The 18,974-nt window shown below is 40.5% G+C and overlaps 1 protein-coding gene across 9 annotated transcripts in view; it reads right to left on the reverse strand.

Annotated features, from left to right (window-relative positions):
* Nucleotides 1-3,151: 3,151 nt before the first annotated feature.
* The window catches only part of N4BP2 (NEDD4 binding protein 2), a 66,611-nt gene continuing 50,788 nt past the window's right edge, over nt 3,152-18,974 (reverse strand). For 5 of the 9 annotated variants that reach the window (XM_039540158.1, XM_039540159.1, XM_039540160.1 and 2 more), the window contains 4 exons: nt 18,158-18,346; nt 15,148-15,316; nt 11,986-12,109; nt 3,152-6,743 (listed from right to left, as the gene is read on the reverse strand). In XM_039540158.1, the coding sequence (XP_039396092.1) occupies nt 6,698-6,743; nt 11,986-12,109; nt 15,148-15,316; nt 18,158-18,346 (528 nt within the window). In that variant the 3' untranslated portion in view covers nt 3,152-6,697. Of the gene's footprint in view, nt 6,744-11,985; nt 12,110-15,147; nt 15,317-18,157; nt 18,461-18,974 lie in introns of those variants that run through there. The other 4 variants (XM_039540163.1, XM_039540166.1, XM_039540164.1 and 1 more) reach the window with 4 other exon arrangements.

The raw sequence follows: 18,974 nt of genomic DNA on the forward strand, positions 1-18,974 counted from the left end.
GCCCATTTCTTCTTTTCATCAGTAAATCTCATGACATCCCTGTGTATTATCCCCATTTTACAGATGGGGAACTGAAGCACGGAGAGGCTTAGTGACTTACCCATTGTGGTGCAGGGAACTGAACCAGGACTCCCATGTCCTAAGCCAGTCCCCTAACTACTGACCCACCCTTCCCCACGATGTACTGTGGCAGATGTCAACTCCAGATCTCCTTCCTGCCTCACAACACAATCAAAATCTAGCAATGTACTGTCAGCTTGCCCAGAACCCAAGGGACACCTCTATTATTATTATTTGTAATATCATAGCCTCTAGGAGCCCCAGCCATGGATCAGGACTCCATTTTACTAAGGGCTGCAGAAAAACACAGAACAAAGAGACAGTCAATATGTACATGTACTGCTATCCTTCACTGCAGGTTAATCATCTGTGCAGGTCCAAGACTGCGGAACAAACTCACACAAGAACTAAGGACATCACAAACCTCACAATCTTCCTTTCCAAGTGCAAGGTGTACTTCTTTGACGTGCCTTCTCCAACATAAACACGAAGCAGCATGTACATATTAAAAACAACTTCCCTCCTGAAAAACCCTGCCCTACCAAATCACTACACTGCACACAACATTCTCCCCCTGGGGAGAGGACGAGAGATAATGAACCACATGTGATACATTAGTAACACTGCTTAATGCCCCCCTGGAAGGCATTGAGAAACCAGTGGTGAGGGTAGTACAAGAACTTGTATTATAGGCAGGGCCTAACCATTGTCATGTTTTTGTAGGCATCATGGAAAAGGGGAGTTTTAAAAAAGGATTTGAAGGAGGTACCTTCACAGGGAGTTCCTCCCAAGCATCAAGGGCAGCATGGGAGAAAGTATGAATGTGATTGTTTGAAAACGTAACATGGAGGCAATGTAGGCTGGCCTCATGGGGTGATTGGAGGCAGGAGTTGACATTATGATAGTGAATTATAGGTAGGATGGGGATAGGCCATGAAGGACCTTGAAAGGGAAACAACTCATGTTTGATGTGACAGAGAAGGGGGCACCAGCAGAGGGATTCAGAGAGGGGTGACATGGTCAAAGCGACAGGCTAGAAAAAATATCTTTGCAGCAGCATTCTGAATGGCTGGGGCTGGGGCAAGACTGAATTTGTCAGGGCCAGAGAGAAGGATGCTGCAGTAACTGAGATGATGAGAGCCTAGACCCAAGTTTTAGCTGTGTGAATGGATAGGGGAAGCCATATCTTAAGAGTTGTTATGTAGAAAAAAAAATCTGTATGAAATTTTAAATATAGCCTGGATGTGAGGATCTAGACAGAGGTCTCTGATCAAATGACGCCCAGGTTATGGGACTGAGTGTCAGGCAGAATGGCAGTGTTTTGCATAGTAATTGAGAAAGGAGGTGGGAGGAGGACTTGTGGAGAAAAGATTAGGAGCTCTGGTTCAGACAAGTTGTGCATGAGCTGATGGCTAGATACCCACAAGGAGACAGGCATGGTTAAGATAGGTGAATGCTTCCCCAAAGAACTGGATTCTATCCCTGTGCTGCCACAGAGTTCTACTATATGATGCTAGACAAGTCACTTAAAACAAACTTTTTACAGGTAGTGACTACTTGTGCGTTCATTTTCTGGGTGCCTGACATGGAGACCCTTGTGTCTGATTTGCAGAAGTGCTAAGTGCTCACAGTTAGAACTGAAGTCACTGGGATCTGTGCTTCAAACACATTTAATACTGTATAATGCTAAGGACACTGAAAAATCATGTCAGGCATCTCAAACTGGGCATCCAAAATTAGTGAATACTTTTGACCATCTCTTTGTTCCCCATCTGTAAAATGGGAATTACCACTCCATCTCACACAGGTGGCACGAAAATAACTTCATTAACACTTGCAGAACACTCATACTATAGTGACAAAGGACGCAGAAAAGCCCATGAGGAAATTAATAATTCTGTCTTCAGATCAGGGTTTGACTAGTGTGCTCTAAATAAGAGCTGGGGCAACACACTGAACAACGAGAAAACTAAATATTGAACAGCTAAATATAATTCACAGTCTTTCAGTGAGGACCATCCGTCTTGTGCACTGAATGAGGCAGGGGTTCTGTGGAAAAAACAATATGTGACCATGTAATTAAAGACTATCAGAATGCACATACAGAAGGAAGATGAATTAAGGTTACACTGGCAACCTTAATTCTGGCATTTCCTAACATTTGAGTGCTTGACTTTGCAACCTTCACAATGTTCTCTTAGTGTTGGGGAGGGGTTGTGTGAATGTGTACACATAGGTGCACTAGAAGAAACTCCTTGCACAGCAATGAAAATAAACATTTCATTAGCTTTGCTCTCACCTTTTCAGCCACAGGAAGAGAGTGGCCCTGCGCTGTAATTTAGGATTCCAAACTTGATAGGCTGCCTCCTTACCTGTTGAAGTCTCTTGATCAATGTAGACTTAGGGTCAGGTCTTGTAGGTTGCTCAGTGACCTTCAGCTGACTACAGGTGAAGATGAATCAATAAAACCTCTGAGGATTACTCAGGCTCTTGATACTCATCTTTCTCCTCTGGGCGATAAGGACTAATTATTTTCCTCAACAGCTAGAGCTAAATATGTGTAAGGATGAAGCATAGCCTGTCACCTGTTAGTTACCAGAGCCAACTTGCCCGGACAGAATAGGATGGCTCAGGTCAGGCCAAGGGAACAGTGCCAACCTCAGCATGTACTTAACGCTAGCATTAGCATGCACACATGCCACCAGCTGCATCTCCTTGCCCCCTAAAGTTTGTAGAGTGGCTGTAAGTATGGCAGCTGGACTCTGCTCCTATCACTCTCTTGACATAACGTTGGAATCTAACTTACCCTGAGGCTGCAGAGGTGCATTGGGGGTGGATGAGAAATGGCTCCTTCTACCTTTCTCTCTCTAGTTCACCTGTGCAAAGCACAGAAGGATCTAGTCTTATTTGGCTTCTTTTCAGCTACTGAAAAAACACAAAGGAATACTGAACCAATTACCTGATTTTCGGAGATGCTGAGCACTCACTTTCCATTCACATCACTGAAAATTAGACCATGAATCTGTTACTTTGTATCCCAGAAGATGACTTCAAGAAAGAAACAAAGACAAGCTTTCTTACAAAACTCCACAACTACATTTTATTTTATTTCAAACGTTGACAATGTTAGTCTTTGAAGGAAAGACTGAAGATCATGTTTGTGGTAAAATTCCTTTATTAATCTAGATTTCATTTGTAAATTCATTTTGACATAAGAAACCCTAAATGCAAATTACAAAACTGTATTCCAGTAAAAATGAGCATGATAGTTAACAGTAAATGTACAACTTTATACAAATAAAATTCTTTTTTTCATATTCTAATTTAAAAAATATAAGTGTATATCATCTATTATACAGGTCCTAATAACTTTTACAATGGATAGCTGCAAACCTGTACTTTTATTATATGCACTTTCATAGGTATCAGTCATTTAATCCTCATCAGAGCTTGCCCATTAGTTGAGATAGTAAGATTTTTTTTTCTTTTTAAAGAAAAATAACCTTGCTACCACAGAACTGTGAAAAGTCAAAGTACTCTTCTTTTTCAGTGTGTTCTACTCCAGCCTCTCTTCAATTCTGTGAAGAGGGCTAATTACCATTCTAGAAATGTGAATTACATTTAAAGATATAAGCACTGGTAATGTAAATTCTATGTCTAATGCATCTCAACACATTTACAACGACATTGGTTTAATAATACCAACACTGGGATTATCCTCTTATCCACACATGTTCTGCACATGTTTGATGAACACGTTGGATGTCAATGTGGTTAAATTCCACCGCTTCACAGTAAAACTTAATTAGAATACAAGTTCTGTAGGGCATGCAATGAATATTGCTTATATACAGTGCATGATTATTAAAATGGTCTCCTTATAATGTAGTATGGGGCATCTATAAAACTGTAAGAATGAGGACTCCTGAATTACAAAGGTTTCCAACAACTTAACCTCAAAAAGGTACCCCTATGACTGTGTTTAAGATGACCTAACTAAGCCTAGAAAAATATTTAACGTTTAAAAGAAATTGAACCACAAACTATTAAAAAAACCCAAAAGCATTAATAAAAAGGACCAAAGTATTTTAAAAATCAGTTTTGCCTTATTATTTTTATAATCCCTGGAAATCTGAAAGATGATCTTTAATTTTTTTTTTTTAAACAAATCTGTTCCTTTACAGAATCATATTTTCTTTCATTGCATGTGCATGTATGGGTCTGTTATTGAGAATTGCTCATGAATGCTAAGCTGCCGACATTAACTTTTCTTTAGGAAGAAGTTTTGAAGCATTTTTTTAAATTTAATAAATTGAGTGAACTTTAAGAACAAGTATTTTTAAAAGAAAGGAGTCATATTTTTGGCCTACTAACCTCTACAGTGTCCTGTTAAATAAAAGGAAAAGAAGAAACTGGTGCATACCTATTTTAACAGTGTATGTTCTTTCAGAGTGCTGGTGGTAATACTTTAAAGTTTGAAATTTTCATTGTAAAAATGATGTCACTGATTTCTTCTTAAAAGGACACCGTAAAGGCTGGAAGTCCCAAAAAATGTTACCTACTTCAAAATATTTTAAAATACAGTTATTTAAAACAGTTCTTCCCATTATAAAATAAAATTATTGGGCTCCCAAAACAAAGGCTATAAAAATGAAAAAAAAAGTTTCAATGTTTCTTCTGGAAAAGTAGGCAAATAATCCAAGATAGAGAGGAGGTTTTTTGTATATCCACCACTCCTCTTCCACTCTGTTTTCGCCTCCTTTTTAGGTCCCAATTCAGCAAAGCAGAATACTTTAGTCCCATTGCTTTAATGAGACTTAAGCACATGTTTTAAATGCATTGCTTAATTGGTACCTTAGGGTTTGATTATACACCACGGAAATCAATGGAAGTTTGGCCATTTATTTCCATAGAGAAGGATCTATTTATCTTATGTTATGACACTGCTGCCCGTTACCATATTCAGGCCCCTAGTGCACAGTGCAGAAGCGTAAAAATAACTCTGCTCTTAAGGACTTTAAGAGCAGGGTTCTTTTATATTTGAACATTTTGCCTACAGGAACAGGGCAGAGAGCTAAAGTGGAGAGACAAATCGTGTACATAAGTAACCACAAACCAAAACACAGTTATTAGAGGGTGTGTTTACACTGCAGCTGGGAGGCGTTATTCCTAGCATGGGTAGACAGACTTATGCTAGCTCAGTTCAAGCTAGCATGATAAACATAACAGCTTGGACACTGCAACACTGGAGGCATCCCAGGCTAGCTGAGTACAGGCCTGCCTGGCCCCCGAGGCCTCAGTGGCACATACAAATGGGGTGGTGCGTGTAAATTCTGTTATTTGTGTGCATACAACTCTGTGTACACACAAACAAAGGGTACTGTTTTGAAAATCCCCCCCCCAAAATTGTTATTGACATACTAACTTAAGAATATTAAAAATACCTCACATTCACCTATTAACATTATTTCCAGTACATAACTCAATTGTTATGAAAACAAAGTTTCACAGAAAAGCTTTACAAACTATTATATTAAAGGAAATTTATGCCTCTCAATTTTCAAGGCTGTTACATACTATAATAAAAGCATATTTTAAGATATTCCATTTTGTTCTTAAAATAAACGCTCTGTTTACTGAAAAATATCTTCTAAGTATGGGGGGGGGCAGAGGCATTATAAGCACATTTTCTGGATCCTGAAGAACCATTATTGCAAAGAAATTCTTCCTCTAATCTGATCTTTCCAGTTAAGCAATTACCACTATACTACTATAATCTGTTTTGCTGCTCGAAAATGTGCTTGAAATGCCATGCAGTTAAACATAATATTTACTACTGGAGACATGCCAATTTATCTACTTATTTATTTATTTTATTATACACAGATAAAATGTAGGTAGAGATGAGACTACGGGGTTATGTTTTTCTCCTTAAAGAATTAAGGTGCATTAATAAAATTTCCTAACAGACTTTAGGTCCCAATTGAGAGTCCTTATAACACACAACTCCTATTGACTACAAGAAGAGTTCTGTATGAATAAAGACAACAGAACTGGCCCATATTTTCAAGAAAACACCACTTAAAGATCGTGGCTCAGATTTTCAAAAAGAGCCTTTGAGTGTTAGGCACCCACCTGCCTTGGGTTTCAAATTTCCATGGGGGTTGGATATCTTGCTCCTTTAGGCTCCTTTGAAAATCTCAACTCAAAGTTCTAAAACACACAATAACTATCTTTAAACAAGTTAACTTTTACTGTGTATATTTTAAAGTTACAAAATCCACAACTATTAAAATGTATTGGGCCAGAGATAATCTTAGGCTCTGTCTTCACTGAGAAGGAAGCAGTGTTTGAAAACGAGACCTTAATTTCTCTTTAACACTGCATCTATTGTTCAGCAGTATTGCAGGTCTGTACTTCTCATATTACAATCTCTGTAAGAGGATCTTCCCTTTGGAGTTACAAAAAAATACACTTCACTCTTACCATTTTATTGGAAACACATGCTGTCAAAACTAATTGCTATAAAATAAGTTGAAAAATATTCTATTAAAATACTGTTTTTAAAGTACATTAAGTTATAATTACTGATACTGTTTAAAGTTTCTAGCTTCACACTCCCCTTCTTCACATCTTTTTACTTCAGCATGACTTTCAGGCAGCCTGGTTTTATTTCTGTGAACCTGTTAAACAAGAGAAGATTAAGATTCAAAGTTTATATTATGCCCAGCACCATATCTCCTAGTCCTAGAAAGTGAATAAGGTTGTCATTCAGGAGTAGGGTGACAAGATTTCCAAAGTGAAGAAATCAGGACATCCTCTATTTATAGAGTGGAAGGTTTTACATGGGATGGTTTTGGTACGGTCAGAGAACTGTGAACAGTAGGGTTTTGGCAACTGGAATGAGAGAGAGAGAAAAAACTGCCTAATCCTCCTCCTAATATCTGCTATGCTTTTATCTTTCCCACTCTTCCCTATTCTTCTGAAGAAAAGCAAATGTGGTACTCATCTTCAGAAAGAGAAAGAAGAGGATTCCAGTAACTGCCATCCTGTAAATCTAACTTCAACTCCTAATAGGATAATGAAACAAACACTAAGGGTGGGAAAAAGAAAGATCACACAATACCGATGGTACGATTTTCAGAAACGTGCAGTGTTGACCAAACTCCACGGCATGAATTTATAAAGTACAAATTTTGGATTGATTTTAGACATTGTCACTGATCAGAGAGAGGTGTCTAGGGTGGCACTGCAGTGTTGATGTTAAACAGATTGTACTTCATCTTTTTTTAGAGATCATCATTAATGAAGGTGTTTAACGAACTTTACAGATTATACAGAATTGAAGGACCAGTTAGGACAAAGAAATAAAAAGGGACCTAAAGAGATCAGAAACACGGTCATAAAATAAAAAATTAGATTAATTTTAGTAAAAAGCAAAGTAGTACATCTAAGACAAAGAGATTTTCAGTGAGAGGGAAAAATTTGGAAAGTAGTACTAAGAAGAGAGATTTTGGAGTGATAATAGAAGAGGAATCAGACATGCATTTCTAGTGCGATATGGCAACAAAACAGGCCAATACAATTTTGAGGCAGGATATGTAGATGAATCACTTCATAGAGCAAGGAGACAATGATCCCTCTTTAGATAGCTTGAATATTGCACTGGTATGGGTACCTCATAACTAGAAACAGTAACAAACTGGAGGGAGTTCAGAGGTTTGGAGGGATTGATTTATGAGAAATATATTTGAAGATATAACAGAAGGGAGAGGAATTAATTTATAGCTCAATGAAATTAAGAAATGGAAAACTGTAGGTTGAATATCAAGAAAAAAATGTTCATAGGCTGCAAAATTATTTGAAATGCCACATGCTTCATTGCTTGGGACATGTACAGGTAAGTCTCGTCTACACTGTGCATTCTCAGATCTTCTCCAATTGGCGATCTGGCACTGGAGTAATTCTCCATTGGGAGCTACCAATAGTAGGAGCACTAGAGCAGGGGTTCTCAAACTGGGGGGTCAGGACCCCTCAGGGGGGTCACGAGCTGTCAGCCTCCACCCCAAACCCTACTTTGCAGCCAGCATTTATAATGGTATTAAATATATTAAAACATGTTTTAAATTTATAGGGGGGGGTCGCACTCAGAGGCTTGCTGTGTGAAAGGGGTCACCAGTACAAAAGTTTGAGAACCCCTGCTCTAGAGGATTGGGTGCAGGCTTTTCACCACCTTGCAAACAGATTACAAAGTTAAAGACAAGATGGTAAAAATCCTGCACCCTCTCAACATGAGTGCTCCTCTATCACCTCAGTACAGACATCTCTAATGACCGGTCAAAGAACTAAAAAAAGTACAACAGGGAATAATACGGCACTGTCAATTTGTTGGATGAACTAATAGAGAAAATACCTATCTTATTTCTCTGATTCAATGATAGTTTAAGAGTATTCTGGAAAAAAAAGTTTATAGATTTTTAAAAGTATGGGTAAGCATATGAAATGTTTGGCATGCGTGTATACACTCTTAATAAAAATCTTAATTTTAATATGTTTCTAAGTATTTGTTTCCCTTCATGGACTAGTAATACTTATTGCAAATGGGTAATACTGACAAACTGGGAAATATCTGTATTTTTTTACGAATACGTGCAGGCTTCTGTGTGGTTAATTATGATGGGTTACTTGCTATCAAAGATAACGATATCAAAGATAAAACTGCCTCAGGAACACACCTTCAAAGCAGCCAAGATAGCAATGGCTGGGCCATTAATAGAGAAGAAACTAGCAGTCTGACTCCATCCAGGTTAGAATGGTTTACGCTTCAGAAACCTAAACCTTGGATCAAAGGAGATCAAAAACCTCAAGATCCTAGAAAAAAAGGGGGAGGGGTTGGGTGATCTGAGAAAGGCTCCCAGTGGGTGTCAGTGAAAAGCTGACAGGCAAGCAAACTCACACAGAGGAAGGGAGGTAAAACTCCAGGAGTGCTATCTGCTTCTCCCAACTCAGAGATAGAATCAGCTGGGCTGAAGGAAAAACTTTAAAAGGTCTAAGGGTATGTCTACACTACGAAATTAGGTCGAATTTATAGAAGGCAGTTTTTTAGAAATCGTTTTTAAACAGTCGATTGTGTGTGTCCCCACACAAAATGCTCTAAGTGCATTAACTCGGCAGACTGCGTCCACAGTACCGAGGCTAGCGTTGACTTCCGGAGCGTTGCACTGTGGGTAGCTATCCCACAGTTCCCGCAGTCTCCGCTGCCCATAGGAATTCTGGGTTGAGATCCCAATGTCTGATGGGGCAAAAACAGTGTCACGGGTGATTCTGGGTACATGTCATCAAGCCCCTCTCTCCCTCCCTCCATGAAAGCAACGACAGACAATCGTTTCATGCCGTTTTTCCTGGGTTACCTGAGCAGACGCCATACCACGGCAAGCATGGAGCCCGCTCAGCTCACCGTCACCGTACGTCTCCTGGGTGCTGGCAGACGTGGGACTGCATTGCTACACAGCAGCAACTCATTGCCTTTTTGCAGCAGACGGTGCATTACGATTGGTAGCCATCGTCGTCATATTCCTGGGTGCTTTTTTAGCCAACCTCAGTGAGGTCGGTCAGGGGCGCCTGGGCAGACATGGGAGTGACTCAGCCAGGTCATTCCCATCTTCTGGCGAGCAGCCAGATGACAACGATGGCTAGCAATCGTGCTGCACTGTCTTCTGGAGAGCAGCCAGGAGATGATGATGGCTAGCAATCGTAATGCAGCATCTTCTGCCGAGCACCCGAGAGATGACGATGGCTAGAAGTTGTACTGCACCATCTTCTGCCAGCCTAAGATGTAAAAGATAGATGGAGTGGATCAAAACAAGAAATTGACCCGGCAATGTGCACATCATGCTGATGAATTCTGCATGGCCACCTGTGCTGATCAGCTCGCCACACTGGCCAAACAGGAAATTAAATTCAAAAGTTTGTGGGCCTTTTCCTGTCTATCTGGCCAGTGCATCTGAGTTGAGAGCGCTGTCCAGAGCGGTCACAATGGAGCACTCTGGGATAGCTCCCAGAGGCCACTACTCCAAATTCAACCTGGCAAGGCCAATTTCAGCACTAATCCCCTCGTCAGAGGTGGAATAAAGAAATCGATTTAAAGAGCCCTTTAAGTAAAAAAAAAAAGGGCTTCGTCGTGTGGATGGGTCCAGGCTTAAATTGAGGTAACACTGCTAACTTTCACCTAAAATCGTAGTGTAGACCAGGCCTAAGTAATATCCACATGTGTAGGCCTCATTATTTTTACCCTTTGCACCATATGCTTCGTATCATTTGGGAATGAATACATAATGCTTTGTTTTGAAGATGCTGGTTCTGTGCCACTGCAAATGCAAACGTGAGCTGTCACAGGCTCCAAAAGGGAAACTCTTACAGGTGCCAGTTGAACTTGTGTTGTTAACTTGGTTGGGGACCAGGGCTGCAGCCCAGAGATCCAGCCTAAGAGTGGATGGACTATAGGGTTCCCCCCAGGGTAAGGTGCAGGAAGCAAGGCTTGTCACCTGAGGGATGTACTTATGAGGGTCTTTGGCATAATTTGCTCCAGTAACCTTGACAGTAACTCAATTATGTACACAAAAATAAACATCTAATATTTTCATCTACCTTCCAAAGTAAACGTGGACAGAAGAAAACTGTATCGAACTTCCCTTATGGGACAGTTTTATGTCATGAAATTTTATCTCCACTGGAACTACAGGGTTGCCAACTTTCTGACTGCAGAAAACCAAACACTCTTGTCCTGCCCCCTGCCCTTCCCAAGGCCCTGCCCCCACTCACTCCATCCTCCCTCCCCCCATCGCTCACGCTCTTCCACACTTGCTCATTCACTCATTTTCACTGTGCTGGGGCAGGGGCGTGGGAGGGGGTGAGGGCTCCCGCTGGGGGTGTGGACTCTGGGGTGGGGCTGGGAATGAGGGGTTTGGGGTGCAGGAACCTCCAGGCTGGGAGGTGGGACCAAGGGGTTTGGAGTGCGGGAGAGCGTTCCGGCTGGGGCAGCGGGTCGGAGTCTGGGAAGAGGTATGGGCTCTGGGCTGGGGGTGCAGGCTCTGAGGTGAGGCCAGAAATGAGAGGTTCAAGGTGCAGGACGGGGCTCCAGGCTGGGGCAGGGGATTGGGGTGCAGGGCTCCAGCTTGGGGTGGAGCCAGGGATGAGGTGTTTGGGATGCAGGAGGGGGGTCAGAGCTGGGGCAGGAGGCTGGGGTGCGGGAGGGGGTATGGGCTCTGGGAAAGAGTTTGGGAGAGGAAGGGGGCTCAGGGTTGGGGTGCAGAGGGAGTTTGGGGTGCAGGCTCTGGGAGGGATATGCCTGCCGCAGAAGACTCCCAGAAGCGGCAGGCATATCCCTCTGGCTCCTAGGGGCAGCCAGGGGGCTCTGCACGCTGCCCCCACCCACAGGTGCTGACTCTGTAGCTCCCATCGGCCGTGATTCCCAGCCAACGGGAGCTGTAGGGGCAGCACTCGGGCAGGTGCAGTGTGCAGAGCCCCCTGGCTGCTCCTGCACCTAGGAGCCAGAGGGATATGCCAGCCACTTCCGGAAGCCACATGGAGCTTGCTGCTGTGGCCAACCAGACTTTTAACGGCCTAGTCAGCAGTGCTGACCAGAGTTGCCAGGGTCTCTTTTTGACTGGGCGTTCCGGTCAAAAAAACGGACACCTGGCAATCTTAAACTATTAGGATAGTTCATAGAATCATAAATGGCCCCCTCAAGGATTGAACTCACAACCCTGGGTTTAGCAGACCAATGCTCAAATTACTGAGCTATCCCTCCCCCCAGGTTGATCTGCCTTAATTATTTTACAAATTGTATAGTTTTCTAAAACACATTTCAGTGTTTAGTTAGCTGAATGTAGGTTCAAAATATCAGTAACAGAAATCTAAGCTCACCTGAAGTTGTGGCTTGTGAGGTATTTAATGGCTGCTGGTTTGATGCGAGCAACTCCTCCCTGGCTATGGTTTCCTCTTCCCGTGATCACACACAGATATGGTTTACCACCAGTCTGCTTGTACTCTGTTACAGGAGGAATTGTAACGGTTACAATGTTCTCACTGCAAAGACTCAGCATTTAACAGAACTTTCTTATCCATACATCTGAAAATTTTCACCACAGTGATTTACAATTCTGTTTTCCTACATTAGCTTTAACTGTTATGTATGCATCACTACCATCCATTTTTCCTCTGGCATAAAAAGTAAATTAAATTTGCCATTAGTGTTTAAGAAATATGTCTGAGTGAACTGTTCAAATCTGGACTATATCTTGAAACCAATATATTGTGCTTTGTCACAGAAACCTCATGATTTTATAGCAATATCATTCATTATTCATGTCAGACCTGTATTTGGAATTTACAGCCAGTTAGAACATAAGAGAGTTAAAAGAGCACAATAAAAAAAACAGCACTTTTAGTCCAGAACATGTTTACAAGAACAAACTCATCATGAACATGAAGCAAAATTCTTAAATCTAAACAAATTGCATCAGTTTTGCACAAAGAAATTTTTTAACTGAAATAATTTTCACAAGACACACAAAGATAGGATGAGGAAGAAACATGAAACTGTACATTAATTTTTAACCTCTGAATCAAAGTCAAACTAGCAGGGCAGTAATTTCTCAAACACTGGAGCAGGTTCTTGGGAACATCCTAAGGATCAATATAGCATTTCAATACATCAGCATGGGCTCTACTAGGGCTTTTCTCTAGGTCTTCGCTAGTAGTCACAAATCTTCTGCCTCTAGAAAAGGTTGCAGTAATCTACTATTACTGTATCGTCTGGAAGGGGAATACTGGGGAAGGAAGAGTTAAATTAATCTGGATTTTATAACTAAATAATTGGAGGTGATAACTTTTTCTTTCTTTCTTTTTTTTTAAACTGAAGGGACCACTTACAGATTGGCACTTTGTGTAGGATCTATCCTAATCTTGCTCTCTCCCCTTTATCTACTTTTTTGTATTATCTGTGATCTTTGACAACTTTCAAAGCACCTAGAGCCAGGGATGGGTATCTTTTTATGTAAATTGAAACAAACAAACAAATATTTCAGTCAGGAGGCTACTGAGCAAGGACGACTCTGCCAGCGTTCCAGAGCTGCTAACAATAAGGGTTGAGCTGCAGGAAATTAAAACTCTATGGATTAAGAGGAAAATATACAATACGTTAGTAAGCAGAGATTCAGGTTTATAGCAGTGGTCACCGACTGGTAGATCATGATCGACTGGTCGATCCTGGAGCCTCTGACAGTCGATCGCAATCTTTGACCACTAAAAGCCTGGCAGCGTAGTGGGGCTAAGGCAGGCTTCCTGCCTGCCCTGGCCCCATGCCACTCCCGGAAGTGGCCAGCATGCCTCTGCAGCTCCTAGGGTTGGGGAGGGGCGCACCAGGGGTCTCCGCGCACTGTTCTTGCCTGCAAGCACCGTCCTCGCAGCTCCTATTGGCCAGGAATGGGGAACTGTGGCCAATGGGAGCTGCAGGGAGGGGCAGCGCCTGGAGCCATGTGTTCCGCTGGCCACTTCCAGGAGTGGCATGGGGCAGAGGCAGGCAGGGAGCCTGCCTTAGCCCCACTGCACCACTGCCCGGGAACTATCCAGCAGGAGCCTGCAGCCCTCCCACACCCCAACCTTGAGCCCCCTTCTGGAGCCATCACCCTGCACCCGAACCTCCTGCCCCAACCCTGAGCCCCCTCCCGGAGCTTGCACCCTTGCACTCCAACACTCTGCCCCAGTCTGGAGCCCCCTCCTGCACCCAAACTCCCCCCCAGAGCTTGCACCCCTCACCCCCTCCTGCACCCCAACCCTCTGCCCCAGTTTCAGCCTGGAGCCCCCCTCCACATGCCGAAACTCCTTTGTCCCAGCCCCCCTCCACACGCTGAACCCTTTGGCCCCAGCCCCCTCCTGCACCCCAACTCCAACCCAGCCTGGTGAAAGTGAGTGAGGGGGGATGGAGTGAGCAGGGCGGGGCCTCGGGGAAGGGGCAGCATAGATCCTGGGTTGCACTTAAATTAAAAAAGTGATCTTGTGCATAGAAAGGTTGGAGACCACTGGTTTATAGTATAGGAGTCTCATTTTATGACTAGTATGGATGAGATGAGCAAATTTTGAGTTAATTAGTTCTGGTACTCATATTGCAAGTGAAAGGCCCCATTTAACACCTCAGTTTCCTCTGTATTAGGAAACTGTTTTTAAAGAGATCATTTAGAAGTGTTTTCTATTCACATGGTTGTGCCTTACATGGTACGTATGTCTTATAAAACATTCCAGGTGTGTTTAATTTGTAAAGTTAGTATTTTCTTCATTTATTTTTATTACATTTTATTTGCTAAGAAAAGAACATTCCTGCAATACTTGAATGCTTCACTGGGAGGAAAATTAAAAAAACCCTTCATGCACAACTGCACAGAATGACATTTAGGAAAGTTACAATGCTTCTGAAACTTGAGAGAACCCAATACGCAGGTGATAATTTTATCCTAAAAGGCCATTAAAAGATCATTCAGAAATCTGAACATTTTTGTATAAAATGTGTGTTAGGACATTGTTGGATTATGCTGGCCTGCAAACATAACACTTTTTCTTAAGATTTAAAAAAAAAAATACTGAAAGAGAAAAGGTGAAAAGATGACTCGAAAAGGGAGGGAAGGGGATGTGATTAACTTTGATGAAAAAAGTCGGGATGAAAAATCCATAAAGGAGAAATTAACTGATCTCCTTGATAAAGGAGGAGGAGGAGGAGGAGAAAAGAAAAAATTAGAATAAAGTGTAGTAAAAAGGGAAAGACAAAATAAGAGAGAAATACAGGTGGGAAAGGGAAAAGAGAAGCACATTTTATTTATATTTCCATGACACAAAATACCACTGTTCACTGGGGATCGTTAAAGTTACAATAAAACCAAGTTGTCTTCAGGTGTTGCTAAGTTGCCTTTATTATTAATACTCATACCCCTTATATTTCCCTGTTTATAAGATGTATTCTTTCTACTTTGGCCTCCTGAGCATAGCGTCAAAGAGATAACTGTGTGCATGGATTGATTATTAGTTTATTCCTACCGTGGCTTTTCTCCTGTAGTACTCTGGACAAGTGATTAATGGCTTCATCTACATGAAGACCATGCAGATCCAAAACATTCTCAGGCAGCAGGGATGCATTTACTTTCTCAAAGATTTGCACAGCAGCAGCATGGTTTGCTTCTTTCATCTTCTGCTCATGAAGGCGACCCTTTATTCATAAACACATCAACTGTTAAATTCTAAGACTTAATCTAAGCTCCATACTGGTTATTAGGATTCAAGATGACAGCACAAGCAGGGTGCTTTTAAATTTTATTGCATCAAACTGTGAACTATAATCACAACTGAAATTCTGCAAGTGTGTCACTAAAACCTATTTAGAGGGAGTCATGTGCTGATTTAATCAAACTCGCTCACGGGACACTGCTCAAAGCTTGCACAGAGAAGAGATCAGAATGGAAGACACAAGAAAATGAAGGAAAGCCAGAGAGAAAGAAATAAACAGTATAAGATGCCTACATGAACACATAAACCCCATTCGGTGTTGAATTTTAACTTGTTAGTTAATATTCTATCCTATCAATGGTATTGCACTTTTTGAAAATATTAGCTGTACATTTATTAAATCAGAAGTCTCAAACAATTGGCCCACAGGCCAGAACAAGCCTCTCAAATACTTTAAATCTAGTCTGAGTCTACAGAATGTATTCATTCAGATCAGATTAGCCATGCAGTTGCGAACATTTCCTCCATAGCTGCCAAATCTCCTGGTTTTCTTTATGGAAAATCTTCCATGATGGAGGCAGCACCTCTATCAGGGGAATAGTGCAGCCTACTAAGGAAAAGAGGGTGAAGAGACAAAGAACAAGCACTGGAACTGTCAATACAGCAGGGAGCAGCTGAACAGAAACAATCTTTAAAAAAAATGAGAAAGATGTTTTAAATAAAAAGAGATTTGCAGAGGAGATATTAAATTGCAGACCCAGGTGCAGTCTTACAAACATGTATTACCTATGCAGTGATTACTACAATGAGTAGCCTAAGTTGAGAGTTTATCATGGACCAGGAATCTGGAACAACCCCAAACTAAGAGCCCAATCCCATAGACACTTACTACTCACTAAGCAATAACGCTGATATTGTGTCTGCAAGATTGGGCTCTTTGTTTACAGTTGCCCTGAATTTCTGATCCATGCTACATTGAGTATTTTCTGTAATGGCTATAAATGTACTTCTGTTTTGTAGCGCAATCACTTCATCTAAAACCCTCAGGTACCATCACTATAGGGAGTGTAGCAGCAAAGAGTGTAGCAGCAAAGAGTGACCTTGAAGGTTTTAGGAACTGTGGAAATACTCTTAGGATATTGGCCTAATGGTGCAATAAGCTGAAGAGATTACAGGTGACATTTTGTCTTAAAGTTTCTCTAGTGGCTGCCCAGTATTAGTGGCAGATTAAGAGATACCAGCCCTGCAATCCTCACTTGCAGGAAGCTGTAAGCACAGGCAAACACCATAAACATTCACGTCTCAAACTCAGGCTCACAAACAAAATCTAGTTTTTACAATTTTTGCCTCAAATTTAAAGTACAAAGAAAAAATTAAACACAAGAGTCAAGTATTTCACAAGAGTGAAGGTAACAGTTAGCTCTTCCCTAAAAGCCCTAGAATAAATTCTTTATTTTGCAAATTTCCACTTATAATTTGTGTCCATGATGAATGACAGAATTATATTTCTGTCCAACAATCATGCAGGCATCACTATTTAGAATCTTCCTGAACAAGCCATAACAATATCTAGATTAGAAATAACAAAGCTACTTAAAAAAAAAAAAGAATCAGATACTAAATATTTTAATAAAATTTCTCAACTCACAGATATGAGTAATAGGTAATAAAATTGTACAGAATATGTACAAAATATTAAATAGTCTATTACAAAAATGTAGCACTGTCAATTTAAAAAATTAATCGCGATTAATTGTGTGATAAAAATAATTGTACGATTAAAAAAACTGTGATTAATCGCGCTGTTAAACAATAATAGAATAATATTTATTTAAATATTTTTGGGTGTTTTCTACACTTTTAGATATATTAATTTGAATTACAACACAGAATACGAAGTGTACAGTGTTCACTTTATATTTGTTTTTTATTAAAATATTTACACTGTAAAATGATAAATAAAAGAAATAGTATTTTTCAATTCACCTCATACAACTACTGTAGTGCAATCTCTTTATCATGAAAGTGCACCTTACAAATGTAGGGGGTATTTTTGTTACATAACTGCACTCAAAAACAAAACAATGTAAAACTGTAGAGCCTACAAGTCCACTCAGTCCTATTTCTTGTTCAGCCAATTAAGAGAAACAAGTTTGTTTACATTAATGGGAGATAATGCTGCCCACTTCTTAATGAAAGTGAGAACAGGTGTTTGCATGGCACCATTGTAGCCGGCGTCGCAAGAAATTTACATGTCAGATGTGCTAAAGATTCATATAGCCAAAATAATATAAAGTGAGCACTGTACACTTGGAATTCTATGTTGTAACTGAAATCAATATATTTGAAAATGTAGAATAACATCCAAAAATATTTAATAAATTTCAATTGGTATTCTATTGTTTAACAGTGCAATTAATTGCAATTCATTTTTTAATCACAATTATTTTTTTAGTTAATCGTGTGAGTTAACTGTGAAAACTTGACAGCCCTAGAAAAATGATTTTATAGTAACATTTCTATATCACTGTATAGCAAAAATGTGATGAGTATTTCATAGTTTTAAAACTTTCAATAGAAATTTGCACTATAAAAATATTAGTTTTACACAAGCTTTCAGATCAGTGTAAAACTACAATTTACTTTCTAACCAATGAATGCATTTGTGATAGTTGGGGGACTTCCCAAGATTTGCATATTTTGGGAGGTTTAACAATAAAGCAAATCCAAACAAGTGCAGTAGATGAATTCATGTTCAAATCACATTCAGTTGGGTATTTAGTACATCCTCAAATCAAAATACAACACACTTTTCTCTTTTTACCTGTTGTGCATAAAATGCTGCCACAGGCTTCATACCCATGCGACAGGCCGCCTCTGCTTTTTTTAAGCATTCCTGTTTCTTTTCCTGGTGAAGGAAAGCCTCTGCTCTAAAGTCATGATACCCAGGGTACGCAATGTCTTGGAACACCATCTCATTCAGAACTTCTTCAGCCTCCTTGGATTTTTTTGCCTGCGACAGGTAACATCTGCAATAAGGCCTGATTCAAATTCCATTGAAGTCCACTGCAAAACTCCCATTGATCTCACTAGAGCAGTATCAACCTCTAAGTGAGATTACTTGTGTCTGAAACATGGGCTATGTGATATTTATTCATTGCAGTATAGCAAATATAAACTTATTGCAGGAAAACAAGCTTGAGAGAAAAATATTAACACATTTCAAGTAAAACTGTAATGTTTTACTGACAGATATGTGACAAATGAAAATATCCCCCCATGTTTGTAGTCTCTGTTTGTCAGGCTAATGCATATATACAGGAGTTTAATTTTTTATTACTAAGAATTTGTACAAGCACAAGTAAGCAAATTCAATAAGGACAAATGCAAAGTACTCTATTTAGGAAGGAACAATCAGTTGCACACATACAAAATGGGAAATGACTGACTAGGAAGGAGTACTGCAGAAAGGGATCTGGTGGTCATAGTGGATCACAAGCTAAATGAGTCAACAGTGTAACACTGTTTAAAAAAAACATCATTCTGGGATGTATTAGCAGGAGTGTTGTAAGCAAGACATGAGAAGTAATTCTGCTCTACTCCACTCTGATTAGGCCTCAACTGAAGTATTGTGTCCAGTT

The sequence above is a fragment of the Mauremys reevesii genome, linkage group 5 (assembly GCF_016161935.1).
Source record: "Mauremys reevesii isolate NIE-2019 linkage group 5, ASM1616193v1, whole genome shotgun sequence".
Taxonomy (NCBI): Eukaryota; Metazoa; Chordata; order Testudines; family Geoemydidae; genus Mauremys; species Mauremys reevesii.